Below are 15,099 nucleotides of genomic sequence, written 5' to 3' on the forward strand. Positions count from 1 at the left end.
TAGTGTGCATTCTATATTATATATGGATTTTGATATTTAAACACTTGAGGGAGTGTTTATATGGTTTGCACTGGCTTATGTACATATAATTTTGTCTCTCCGTGAGATTTTGGTTTATGTACTGGAAGGGGGAGAGAGACATGGAGGGAAACAGACATGAATGGAAGGAAGGAGATAGACATGGAAGGGAGGGGAACAGAGACATGGGTGGAAAGGGGGGCATGGGAGACATGGATGGAAGGGGGGGAATAGGAGACATGGATGGAAGGGGGGTAGAAGCGAGCGGAGTAGAGTGTGCAGCCACACCTTACTCTGGCTAGAGATTGCAGAGGGACTAGGGAGCGAGCAGAGAGGACAGTGCAGCTACCTACCTGGCTGATACTGTGGGAGCGAGCAAAAAACGGACACTTCAGACAGTGGCATTACTACTGAGACAATAAGTAAACCTGAGGTAAAGCTTTTGAGTGAAATATAGATCTATATATCCAGGATTACATATTGTTTGCTTAGGGACACTATGGTCACCCAGACCACTTCAGCTCAATGAAGTGGTCTGGGTTCCAGGTCCCTCAGGTTTTAACCCTTCAGATGCAAACATAGCTGCTATGTTTACATTTGGCGTTAATCCAGCCTCTAGTGGCTGTCTTCCGGACAGCCACTAGAGGCACATTTTGCCTCCATCGCGCAGAGCGTCCATAGGAAAGCATTGAGAAATACTTTCCTATGGACACTTTGAATGCATGCGCATTCGGCTCCGCTGACGTCGGCTGACGTGCCCGGCACTGGATTAAGGTAAGCTGCTGAAGGGGTTTTAACCCATTCAGCGCCACGGGAGAGAGACCCTGAGGGTGGGGGTACCCTCAGGGCACTATAGTGTCAAGACAACCGCTTTGTTTTCCTGACACTATAGTGATCCTTTAAGCCTTGTTTTTTTTGCCTTTGTTAGCTTTTGAGTTTGACATGCTTGATCTATACCATTGCAACAATCAACATCAACGGTAGCAAAATACTGCTTAAATACTTTCAAAACATCTTCACCTGTCATATGCAAGATTTTAAAATGTATTCATATTTTTTGTGCCACAGTTCAGGAAGAATTAGGGGACCGGTAGAATACAGAGACCGATGAAAAATTCACTTATCCCAAGATATTCTTGAAAATAAGAGAAATATTCTGCCTAGTAAAGATTTCAGAAACAAATTAAATTAACATACCTTTAATTTCAGGGTCATTTTCTGAAGCTCCTCTTTGAGCATCTTATTGTCTTCTTGAGCATCATAGGCCTTCTTTCTCTCGGACTGCAGCTGCCTCTGGAAACTGCTCTGAGTCAATTCAATGTTCTTTTCCAGATCCTGCAACATGCAAGTATGGGATGGTTACAAGGGCAGTACAAAGATATATGCACTGTAAGAAGAATTAAATGGTTACTCTAACCAAAAAACTTTATTTTTTCCAGAAAACACTGATTTTGTTTGGAGTAACCCTTTCTGGTGATCTGCCCACCCGCAGAAAGCTTTAAATTACTCTTTTTTTCCAGCGCCGACACCAAGTTTCCCCTCAACTGAAGTCTCTGCGTTTGCTGAAAGGGGAAGGAGTTCAGGAAGGGCATCCTAAGTGAAGGGCAGTTGTGGCATGGAGGAAGGAAAGGGGGTCATTGGCTGTGTGGTACCAGCATGCTGTGCGTGCAGACATCAGATGCAAATAGTACACAATTGTTATCAACCAGCTCTGGGGTTGCTAATATGTGAGAGAAAGAAAACCTATTTACACAATGCCAACATAAAATATTATGGGGAGCAAGCCTGTGCTTCCCAAGCAGGGTTATGCAGGAAAGATGGTGTAACGGACCGTTTCAGCATAAAAGGGGAAAAATCCGTTTAGGCGATAATCCCCTTTCCAGATGCACAGGCAGCTACTGCAAACACCATTCTCCCGACTGGAACCACACGAACACTGGAACAGCTGAACAAGAAAAGCAGACATCGGCTTACACTCTTGGCAGTCAGCATACAATCCCATTCCCCCAAAGACCGAGACGACACATCGCTTTGAGGGTTAAGCAAGACTCTGGACTGGCTCATCCAGCCTGGCTTTTATTGAGGTTACATGCAAATAGGACACTCCCTGGGGGAGGTATAAAATCACCAATCACACATCTGGTGCAGCCCACACATTTCCTCCCCTCAGATAAACAGTTAAACCAATTATTACATACAATAAAAATACAGTTTTTACACACACACTGTAACTTTAAAACCATACATTCAATTTCAATAAAAGTTAGCTGGAAGTCCTTTATGACCGACCGAAAGCACAATTTCCTGCCCAAAACAGTTCCATAGATTTGGGCTGTGCGGTCGGTCAATTTCATGCCGAAAAAACGACTAAGTCCCATTTCGAACGGGACTTAGTCTCTGGAGCTGCAAGTTCCGTATGGGAGAAGGTAAGGGTCAGCGGTGTTCGGCAAAATGTGTAGCCGATTTCAGTTCCACAGAATCTTTAGCATACACCGCTGACCGCGTTCGACTGAACAAAGATGGCCGCCGCCACGTGCAATTAACCGGCAGTAACCTCACAGCCTGGGAGGTAAATTGCCTGCACACTTTAGCTTCTGGGTGGTCCGCCTGTGTGGTACTTGGTTCAGTAAGCCCTATTTACTGAACCAAGTAGGGGAAAGCCAGGAACAAGTTATTTTACAGGTCTGGGGACATAGTCTTAAAGGGGCATTGTTCACCAAAGTCACAATATGTCCCCAGACGGTTCTTAAAGGGCCATACACACCAATAAAAGTCCATACGTTTTCAGGGGCCATAGTCTTAAAGGGTATTGTTACCCAAAGTCTCAATATGTCCCCAGACAGTTCTTAAAGGGCCAGCAGCAGTACAATAAAATACCACTGTACTTAAAGGGCCAGCAGTCGCACAATAAAATACAATATGCCCCAAATATGTCCAGGGGCCATAGTCGCAGGGCAGGAGGCTAGCAACCAGGCTTCTCCAGTTCACAGTGGCGAAGTTGGTTTCGCCACAGATGGGTCTTACAACAAGGGTATCTCACTGAAAACAATATTGATGCTCTCAGCAGGAAACTGGTGTAATGGAAATAAACTGAAATATGAGCTTTTAGCAGTATTAAAGGAATTCAATAGTGTTAGAAATACAAATACATATAGTGCCCTCTAGTCCTCCCTCCCTTTGTATCACAAATAATACTTGAATATGTTCTTGAGTTAAATTTCCACATAAATCTCCATCAGTCAGTGCGATGGAAGCTTCCAGGCCACGGCCTTTTGGAGAAGTGTGAACACCAGCCTCCTGCCATTTTCATTAGGGTAAGGGTGTATGCAGACCTTGAGACTCTTACACTGCCTCCCAGCTGGAATATGGGGCCTGAAAGCCAAGATGGCCAGCCGCACATTTTAAGAGCTCCTGCAACCACGGACAAAAGTGTGAAGCTACCGATCGACACAATCGCATTGTAACGGATCACCTGTTGATGGATGCTCCTAGCGCTTCTTGAGGATTCCAAGCACTCTAGCTGACACCACAACTTCCACAGGCTGAACCTCTCTTCCATCAGAGCAAAGCAGGAACGAGCTCTTAAAAGAGCTTAGGAGTGATTATAGCAAGGGAATATGCAAAGCATAGCAATCCCTTGTAGTAGCTTCCCCCATTAAGAGACAGGACTCCAAATTGAGGGTGAAGTAGAACTGTCTAAAACTTTATTTTACTTGGGACTAGCCCATATGGTCATTACATTAACATTACTGTGAAAACTCAATAAAATTACAAACAGTCAAATCATAGCAGACAACATACAGTGACTTATTATAACATAATTACATATATAAATGGCTGGGGAAAACCATAATTAACACAAAATGTCTCTCCTGCATGCAGAATTAGCAATATGCAAATCTACCCGAATATGCAAATTACCAGTCTTGCTATTCAGGTAGTGCATATTACTGTTGCTACCAACAGAGGGCACTACACAAGCTCCAAAGAAAAATCCACCTAGTTGGTAGCAATCCTCAGCAGTACAGGAGAGCAGGCAATACATCCCAGGGGCCATAGTCACATGGCAGGAGGCTGGCAATCAGTCTTCTCCAATGCCCAGTGGCGAGGCTGGTTCCGCCACAAACACTGTGAACGTAATGATACATATCCAGCACCGAAGCACCGTGGAAAAACTTCAAACGACCATGCGGCCTAAACTGGAGCGAAGCCTGAAGCCCGGGGAAGACGGGCGATCTCCCGGCCCAGGAAGCATTCCTAAGCGGAAGCCCATCACAGCACTGCTACCCCCCCACCCCCCCACTATGGACCGGCGGGGGAAATCCCGGTCCTCGCTGGGGACAAATACCTCCACAGTCACGCCTGCACAAGCGACAAAGTCATCAACCAGACAAAGCTTACAAGGCCCAACCAAGATAGCGTCGCGCTGCGATCTAAGACCAAGCACCTACACATCGCGCCACCCAAGCACACAAGGGACTTTATAAGCTTGCCCTGCACCAAAGCTCAAAGCCCGAAGGCAACCCCACCGGATGGCAATGCGAGAGGTGGTGGCGTGGATCCGCCCGTCCACACGGCGCACCCTGCAATGGCATCCCCCTCGCAAATCCGATGCTCAAACAGGCGGGAAACGGAGCCGGGTCATCCGATTGCTGCAACCCACGATCCTGTGCCACAGGAGAAGCCCAGACCTACCACTAACTCAGCGGTCCCAAAAAACGTGGACCAGCACAGTACCAACTTGCAGACTGCCACCCATAAAGCCCGCGGCGACGCTGATCGAGATACAACGAGGTAGAACTCCGGGGGACGAAAATGGCGGAGAGCTCATCCACGACCCATTGGGGAGAGAACCCGGAAGAGAGTAGGGAGGGAAGAGGAGCTCGGTACCAAGCTGCCTTACAGATTCTGGACTATGCGTGGCATCGGCTGAAAGAAACAGGCAGAGCCCTTGACAGCTCCTACGATACGGAAGCGATATGGAAGCAGTTGTGACTGTATATAAGATCCTAAACGCCAACCTTTCAAGGTGGTCAGTTAAATTCTATCACTGTTGATTTTGCATACTGACTTTACACATTTATAGTACTAAATTCAGTAAAGGGAGCAGCCTAGAGCCAAGATATGTCTAATACTTAGAATTCCACTGTTGCACAGCACTTAACAGGCTCAATAGGAAGTCTAGCATGTTACAACTTTTACCACTTGTCTTACCAGACCTTGTGAGATTTTGCTACACGTAATACGAACTGTGGCCGCTTAAGTTATGTTAAAATTTTGCTTGTCTCAACTTCCCTGCCTCCTTACCCAGCGGTACATTTAAGTATTTCAGCATGTCATTCACAGCCGCTAACGGCTCGCTATTGTCTTAACACTGTATATAACATAGATCCTAGCATTGCATGTTAGGCTCTATATGCATTTACGTTATCAGTTTAAGGTCTATTTTTTGTTGATAAAATGTCTAAGACCTGGTTACCTCACCATGACGTGACCTATCAAGCGTTAACTCTAAGGCACTTATCGTACGCTCCTGCATAACCCAAGCCACTACTATAGTCTAACTTTGTCTGGAACACCCGTCCTTATTAAAAATGTGCCGGTAAGATACTACTCTATCACACTAGCATATAAAGTGCACTGTTCCTCATGGCACATGATGTGGGATTATTAAAAATCTTTATTGTACTTGTATTGAATTATTGTACTAACTCCATTTTAACTTTATACTGTGACAATCCTCCATTTTGTCCTCCTAACCTGACTTCTTTAATCCTCCATTTTGTCCTCATGACTTAACTTGTTCATTTTAAAACTACCTTACGTGACTGAACTTCTCAACCCAATTAGTATAGTAGACAAAGACTGTGTTTCCTGCAAAGACACAGGAGTTGCCGACTACTCCCTAAACTTGTAAGATAGTATAGTTTGAAGGCCACGAGAACACAGTAGTAATGAAATGTTCTATTCATAAGAGACCTTGCACCTGGACATGAGGCCTGATATCACTGACCGTGTAAAATGACGCTCAAGACCCCCTTATCCCCACCCGTGTCCAGAACAATCCCACCTCTGGTGGGTGGGCATGGGACTAACCTCTTAATTCTTTGAACCAATGAGTAAGACACTAACCCCGACACTTAACAATTAATCCAATTGATGATGTTTATTTGCTGATATTCTAATAATCAATGATGACGTAAAATGCCTCTTAAAAGGGCCTGCGCGCCCGCTTTTACTGCACTTGCCAATAAACTTTCTCGAAGTTATTTTAACCTGAACCTTGTGTGTCAGACTTAATTACTTCAGCGTATATACGCAATTCAATTTTATTAATTTGGACAGGAACAGATAGACATTTAAACATTTTGGTTTACCTTTAAAAAGTACCATAACAGCACATACTTGCTAAAATTCTACTCGATATTACGCTTATGTTTAACTAACTTCACTGTTCTCACGCTGAACTCGTTCGCAATACTATGAAACGTCTAATTACTAAAAAATGTGCAAGTTCTTTTTATGCCACATATGTTTATCACTCTATGAACATCATGCTTGTGAGAGCTGTTGTGGCTATACAAGCAATGTTGTAATCTCCTATGCACAACAAAAATAAAGAATAAAAAAAAATTCAAAAAAATAAAAGACATACCTTCCCATCAAGACCTTCTGCAATATCACTAATAAAAATATTAAAGAGATTGGGTCCAAGTACAGATCCCTGAGGTACCCCACTGGTGACAAGACCATGCTTTGAATATACTCCATTGACTACAACCCTCTGTTGCCTGTCACTCAGCCACTGCCTTACCCATTCAACAATATTGGGATCCAAACTTAAAGATTGCAGATTATTGATAAGCCTTCTATGTGCAACAGTGCCAAAAGCCTTACTGAAATCTAGGTAAGCAATGTCTACTGCGCCACCCTGATTTATAATTTTCGTTACCCAGTCAAAAAAAAAATATCAGTAAGATTAGTTTGGCATGATCTTTCTGAAGTAAACCATGTTGCCTGATCTTGAAATCCATGTAATTCTAGATGTTCAACAATCAGATCCTTTAACATGGTTTCCATCTTTTCCCCCCCACTACTGAAGTAAGGCTTACTGGCCTATAGCTGCCCGACTCCTCCCTACTACCTTTCTTGTGAATGGGCACAACATTCGCTAACTTCCAATCTTCTGGGACTACTCCTGTTAACAATTGGTGAATTGGTGAAATAAATCCATCCATGGTTTTGCTAGTACACCACTATGCTATTTTAATAACTTTGGGTGTATTTCATCAGGCCCCCTGGTCAGACCCAAATTAAAACAATCATACTGTGGAATAAAGGAGGCGACAAAATTAAGTTATTTTTCAGGAAGTTAAGTGAGTTACAAGCAAGAGGTCTGGTTAGGGCTGCATTAACAAAGTGATTTAAAGGAACACTACAGGCACCAAAACAACAATAGCTTAATTCATTATTCCCCTGCAGACTCACTGCTTAATTCTCAGTCATTTAGGAGGTTTGTTTTTAATTCTTTATTTTTGCTGTGCAGGTGGTTACAGGGTTTCAACAGACGCCACAACAGCGTATTGCAAGATTAACACACGTTAGGCAGTGGCATGAAAATTTGCACATTTTTAAACAATTTTATCCCGCTTAGCTAAACGGTTATATCGTCATAGTAAAAGTAAATTAAACAGGTGAAAACAATTAATGTTTAACTGTGCTAGGTTAGCTATGTTAATGTAATTATAATGGAATAACATGCTTTCGTGTTTCAGAATTATAATATATGTGGAACAGGTTTGTTACAGACTGTGAGGTATTTTCCTGTTCGGCTGTCCCATGGCGTGGTATAAACCTATTATGTAAAGTTAGGGTAGGTAACGCCTGTGAGATTGGTGAAGCGCTTACAAATATTGTTGCCTAAAGCTAGAGAGTAAATAATAAAATAAATAGCTAGTCACAGGCTAAACATGCTGAGTGTAACTACTAACAGGCAGGTCTAAGCAATACAAGAGAAGTTATATTGGTCACAGTTCAATAAGGACACATGCTGCGAGGTGAGTATCTGGGCTGTAGGTTGTTGCCAGCGGTGACAATGTCCCATAAGGTGCAAAATGTAGAGGCTGGAGCCCAACACCGCGTGCCTTTTGAGTTAACTCTTTCAGCCTATGCCCACCGGGTGTACAGACCTGTCCATCGTGGGGGTGACCTGCCCGGGGGCGACACGCTCGCTTGGTAAGATAGCGGTGATTTTGCTTGTGCGGCAGGGCTGGTGTCCCCCTGGGGTCCCTTCCCCAGTTAGCAGTGGGTGAGTTTTCTGCCAGTTTCGTCCGTCAGTCGACGACCCTGCAGCATGGGTAGCGTCGCGGTGAGCGGTGTGGCGACCTCTATGCTGGGTTGCACTGTGTCGGTCGGCTGCTGCTGGGACCGCTGGATGATAAACAAGTCGGGAACGTCGGCGGGTCCCGTCCTGATGCGTGGAATTGTGGGTGTCGCCGGTCGGGGAACATGGCACCTTCTCCTGCCACACTGATCCCTTTCTTTGTTTCCGCCAGAGGGCTGCTCTGAAGCCACGAGGAGGATTCCCCTGCACGCTGCCACCCTTCTCACAGCTAGTTTATAAATCCGACTTTGGACATTAATCTTCTTCCAGAGGTAAGCGCAAAGCCGATCAAAAAACTCCCATGTATGCTTGGGTGGCTGAGTGAGTGCATGCTTTGTTCTGAGCCGCTCCTGTGCCGCCATCTTGGCTGGGCCCTGGTAGTTCCGTTTGGTCAAGGTTTTTAACACTTGGGCAGGCATTATTACAGGGGAATTCACCCCCAGCGAGGACTGGGATGCCCCCCACCGGTTCAGAGGGGGTGGTAGCAGGGCTGTATTGTGTTCTCGTTGGTAAGCTCGTCTCGTGCCGGGAGATCGGCCGCCTCCCCCGGACCCCAGGTTTCGCTCTGATTTAGGCCGCATGACTGGTGCAGGCTTTTCCGCGGCGCTCCGGTGTCGGGACGGTATCATTTTATTGCTCGTTGTCGTGTGTTCGTTCCCGTACACCGTTTGCCGCTGACGCTTGTAGTTCGCTCGGTAGCAGCGTCCTTTTGTCCGTTCTCCCGGAGCTCTTAGAACATGTGACTGGCCATCTTGGCTGTCAGGCCCCGTCCCCGTCATTTAGGAGTTATATCGCTTTATTTATACAGCCCAACTCATACCTCCCTACATGTGACTTGCATGGCCTTCCTAAACACTTCCTGTAAAGAGAGATGTTGAATTTAAAATACATCTTCTTTGTTAATAACCTGCTACAGCCTGCCTGGCCTCCTGGCTGAGATTAAAGTTAAAGTGATTTAATTCCTAAATGGCAAATAATTTAACTGCAAGCCTGTAGGGGCATGATAAATACACCAAAGCAACTTCATACAGCTAAAGTTGTTTAGACTGCAGGGTCATGATCTTTACACCAACACAGCTTTATTAAAATAAAGGTTTTTTGGAGCTTAGAATGTCCTTGTAATTAATCTTTTTATGGATTTGTAACTTTTGCTGATGTTGCAATTTTTATGTGCGAACATACTTGTTGCCCTTTACTGATAATCTTCTAATGCAGTTACTTACATGGTTTTATAACAGAATTTGGGCAATTTCCTACACAAAATATATTGGTATATTGGTATTTTTGCAATATCATGAGTTTTTTAGTAAGATTAAACGGTTACACCCATTCCATCATTAAGCTGCTTAAGCTAATTTTTACTTCACATTTCTGTTCTAATTACTAGTCTGCTTCTGGTTCTTTAATTAAGCATCACATGCATAACTGCATTGAAAATTAAGAAAAATTATGATCTTAATGCGGATTTATTTTTTTTAAAATAGCCTTAATTTAGCAGTGAAGAATGGTGACACTGCAGAAAGCATATTATTGTTGCACAAATTGCCTTGTTTGTAAGTGTATTCTGTTTCATGTGTGTTGTACCGATATTTCTAGCAGTAAAACTGCTGGCACTTAAGTTTTCTTCGCTGACTCGACGTTTTACTTTTGTGACCCGTGACAATGGCTTGTGATTTAAAAAAAAAAAAATATTCACCTCTGGGGAGCTCAAGGGAATGCCAATACTGTTCTCTCCAATCACAATGTTGAGGTGGTACAGAGAGATACCGAACCCATTTTAGGGAGCCTGTACAATTAAGCTTTGTTTTGGGACATGACAGCAATTCATAATGTAACAATGAATATCATTACAAATACTCAGGCACATGTGCTGGCATTTGTTTACTATTTATTTTTGAAAATGGCTAAAATAAAACCCACCATAACTGTAACTGCAACAGTAATAATATATAAAAATAAGACTAAAAATCCTTTCACCAGCAAAGGCATTTATAAACCTCCACTAGCTGTAAATGCTTTCAGTGAATAGTTTTTGTTTAGCTTGCAAATGTACCCTCAGGCAAATATCTACTGTGAGGCATGCCTGGATATGCTATATAAAAATTACAGTGCAATCCTTGCTGGAACCACTTTGACTTAAGTGTATATAGGTCTCCTCTGCTTGAAGAGCTCTTCCGTCCTGAGATTCAAATTTTTTTTTAATTTTTTTTTTTTTTTATTATTTTTTTTTTTTACAGTTACAGCATGCAATTGTGGCTTTAGTATTTCTTTATTTCTTTCTTATGAATGCTGAAATAAGGCAAAAGAAAAGAAGAGAAAAAAAAATTGTGTACCCTGAGGAACTGTCAGTTAAGAAAAGCATGTAGGGCACCTTTTAGAATCAGATAATGAGTGAATTAAGTTAGCTATATCAAGGTAATAGGGACAATAGAACATGCAGTGCCCTCTATTAATATTTGCACCCTTGGTAGATAAGAGCAAAAAAGGCGTTGGAAAATGGTCTTCATCGTTTAACCTTATTACCTTTTGTTAAAAAAACAAAAAACAAAAATATTTTGCTCTTATGGATATTAAACAATTGCAAGTTTATTTAAAAAAATATATTTGTTAAAATATTTGTGTGGCACAATAATTGGTACCCTTTTGGTTGGTCTTGCAATCTATTCCAAGTCCATCTTACATCATTACTATTGGGATCGTTTAGCCAATATTGGCACCCCTGAGCCTGCTATACAGAGCCTGGTACGGCTCTGGGAAATGTGAGTGGTAGTCCTACGTTCTATTATTCTTTTATATAGTTCACACTATGTCGTGTTTTATGTATTATCATGCTGTATATCATCTTATGGTGGTATCCTTTCATTTACTTACTATTTGCACAGGGTTTTGTGTACATACTGGTATATTGTATTTCTGTATCGGGTGTTATTGGGAAGCATCATTATATTAGCTACACTGCCCACTGACTTACTAAGAGTATATAAGAAACCCAAAATTGTGCAGCGCCAACTCACTATTTATTTATATTGTTTCCTTGCACAACCAATCACTAACTTTGTGCCACCTCCCTTTACCAAAATAACAGCTCTGAAAGTCCCCTATAATACCTGATGAGGTTGAAGAATACCTCGCAGGGAATCAGAGACCATTCCTCCATACAGAATCTCTCCAGATCCTTCAAATTTCAGTGTAAATGCTGGTTAACTCTGCTCTTCAGTTCACTTAACAGGTTTTCTATGGCGTTAAGGGGACTGGGATGACCATGGCAGGGCCTTGATTTTGTGGTGAGTAAACCATTTTGTGTGGATTTTGATGTATGTTTTGGATCATTGTCCTGCTTGAAGATCCAGCAACGGCCCATTTTAAGTTTTCTGGCAGAAACGGTCACGTGGTTTTTTTTTTTAAATCTGTTGATATTTGATGGATTCCATGATGACATGTATCCTAACAAAATGTCCACATTGTCTGGCAGAAGAAAAAAAAAAGTCCCAAAACATTAAAGAGCCACCACCATATTTAACTGTGGGCATGAGGTACTTTTCTAAATTGCAACTACCTGTGTGGGTCAAACCCACCTCTCGTGTTTATTGCCAAAAAGCTGTATTTTGGTTTTATCTGACCATAGAACCTGATCCCATTTGAAGTTCCAGTAGTGTCTGGATAAGAGTAGAAGTCATGTTTCTTGAAACCCTTCCAAACATTTTGTGGCGATGTAGGTGAAGTCGGATTGTAGTTTTGGAGACGGACCACAAGACGCAACTTTCTTCTGCAATTCTCCAGCTGTTTTCCTTGGAAATTTTTAGGACATTTGAACCATCTTCCAGTATGTTAAGACAATACAGACAAAGGTCCTCTCCCAGGTGGATTCATAACATTTCCGGTTGACTGGAACTCCTTAATCATTGCTCTGATGGTGAAAATTGGGCATTTCAAAGCTTTCGACATTTTCTTAAAACCATTTTGTGAAGCACAACCTTTTGCTGAACATCACAGCTATATTCCTTGGTCTTACTCATTGTGATCAATGACTAAGGCAATCTGGCCTATGTGTTAGCTCATATTTATACCCTTATCAAACATGAAGTCATGGTTGAAAAAGTTTCTGTTCCTAGTCACAAGGTGTACTAAAAAACAAAATGTTAAAAATCAATGGGAATATACCTCAAAGTATTTTTTCATATTAATTCACAAGAGTGCCACTAATTGTGCCACATATATTTAATTATTATTTAAAAAAATAAAAATAAATTATAAACGTGTATTGTGTTTGCAATTGTTTGATATCCATGAGATCAGGGTATTTTTGTGTATTTTTTTTGAACAAAAGATAAAAAAAAGTTAGGCATTATAAAAATAAAAGTTTTCACAGCCTGTTTTGCTCATATTTACTATGCAAAACATGTAAATGAAATCAAAAGAAAACAAAAATACAAAATGTAAAAAAATAAATAAATGAAGAGAGTCTGGCACAACCAATCACTAACTGTGATTTAGTTATCTACTGTATGTGCTAAAACTGAGGAAGTGGCATGGTTGTTAAGCAATAATATTACAACCAGCATTAGTGTGAACACCAAGTAGATGAATGGAGCAAAGCATATATTGGAAGGCTTGGCCTGAAGTTGTGGGAGGGGCTTATGGACCTTTCCTACCCTACTGTGATTGGTCTGACAAGATGCTGGCTGATGAGACTGTTTGGTTCAGTACAGAACCATCTACTTACAGTTCAAAGGTCATCAACACAAACTGCCTAAACTCCAAACAAGCTGGTCTTGGCCTAGTGTGGCCCACGCAAGTATTTGTTTTACCTCACTCTAGTAAACAGCCGCCTCACTAGAAGCTCATGGGGCACTGCCGCGTCCAGCCCAGCCATGGTTTCTAGAACTGTTGTTTTTTTTCAACAAAACTGTAAGTTTGTTTGTGCAGCTATTTGGATATGGCAAAATTTACTAGTAACGCAAATTCAGCCCGTTTCAATTGTACATAGCATGCCTCATTCTGCTTACTGTATATGACAGCGATGCCTCATTCTGCTTACCGTATTTTGGCACACACAATGCCATATCGACTTTTATCATATGCATTTTAGTTAATCACCCTGCAATTTAATGTTTCACTCTACATTTTAAAGTTTTTGGTCTGTCCTGGGTACTCATGCACTTTTTGAGCCTTCATTGTTTAGGAATTATGTGGCTAGGTGTTGCGACTGACTGTCTAAATTTACATCAGGCCCAAACATGTGGTAAAGGAAATAAAATATAAACATTCTCTGTACACATAAATGTAAAATTCCTTATTTTCTGTAAAGGGGAATATCTTCTAAATGTCTTACATCGTCTTACTAAATGACCTCAAATTTATAAAAAAAAACAAAAAACTGTATCATATGTTTTTTAGTAAGTCACCCTACATTTTATGGTTTGTCTGCCCTCTGGGTATTCAGGTACTCATTGGGCCAACATTGTTTGGTAATCTGCTGTTTAGTAGATATGCATCAAGGGACAGCTTGCATGCATTTAATTAAGTAATTTTCATTGGGGTATAATCTAAAACAGCTAGCTAAACCTGCAGTTCTCTTGTCTGCTGCTTTTGCATTCCCTCACTTTCCAACACCAACCATACTTTCTTTGTACGTCCTACATGTATTAGGAACATCATTCAGTCATGTTCAGTTTAACCCCTTAACGCCGTTACGACGTACCATGCTGTCCTGCATTAAATGGGCTTTAAAGCCATTGCGACGGCATGGTACGTCGTAACGGCTTAAGCCCCCAGGAGATGAGTTGTACTCACCTCCGCCGCGATCCTCTTCTGGAGGGCTGCCTGACAGCCCAGGCAGCCCCCCTCCGGCAAATGAGGCCCCCGGGGGCCATGTGATCGCTCTCAAAGAGCGATCACATGGCCCCCTATAGCTGGCTATGGATCTGCCAGCAGGGGGACTGTTTGAAATATCAGACATTCCCCCTGCTGGTGGGAAAGTAAAAAAATTAAAATAAAACATGTGTAAAAATAAATTAAATATATAAATAAATTAAATATATATATGTATATATTATATATTATATATATGTAACGTCATACAAAGTGTATTTTAATATTAATATAAGTATATATATATTAATATTAAAATACACTTAGAATGACGTTACATATATATAATATGTATATATATTATAGATGTAGATATATATATTATATATAAATACGTATAATTAAAATAATAAATAAAATAAAATAAATAAATAAATAAAATAATAAAATAAATAAATAAAATATTGAAACAAAATTTAATATAAATTATATATGCATATATAATTTCATTCTAACTGTATTTTGTTATATATATATATAAATATATATATATAATACAAATAACCGCAAATATATATATATATATATATATATAGATAAATACATATAATTATATAAAAGATTACGTTAGTATACACGTAGAATTTAAATACCTATAAATGCATATATATTAAAATTCTACGTGTATATTTAAATAATCTTAACGTAATTATGTGATTTGATTAATTAAAATTTGATTGACATGCCTGACAACACAGGGAGAAAGTGCAGAGAATTTAATTCGCAAGCACTATATTTGACCCTGTAACTCTCCAAGACACCATAAAACCTGTACATAACGGGTACTGTTTTACTCGGGAGACTTCGCTGAACTCAAATATTAGTGT

The 15,099-nt window shown here is 41.0% G+C and overlaps 1 protein-coding gene across 1 annotated transcript in view; it reads right to left on the reverse strand.

Moving 5' to 3' along the window:
* LCA5 (lebercilin LCA5) overlaps positions 1–15,099 on the reverse strand; it is a 43,681-nt gene that overhangs the window by 15,706 nt on the left and 12,876 nt on the right. Inside the window, exon 3 of the mRNA XM_063441141.1 lies at positions 1,216–1,353. Within this exon, the coding sequence (XP_063297211.1) occupies positions 1,216–1,353 (138 nt within the window). The remainder of the gene's footprint in view (positions 1–1,215; positions 1,354–15,099) is intronic.

The sequence above is a fragment of the Pelobates fuscus genome, chromosome 2 (genome assembly GCF_036172605.1).
Source record: "Pelobates fuscus isolate aPelFus1 chromosome 2, aPelFus1.pri, whole genome shotgun sequence".
NCBI lineage: Eukaryota > Metazoa > Chordata > Amphibia > Anura > Pelobatidae > Pelobates > Pelobates fuscus.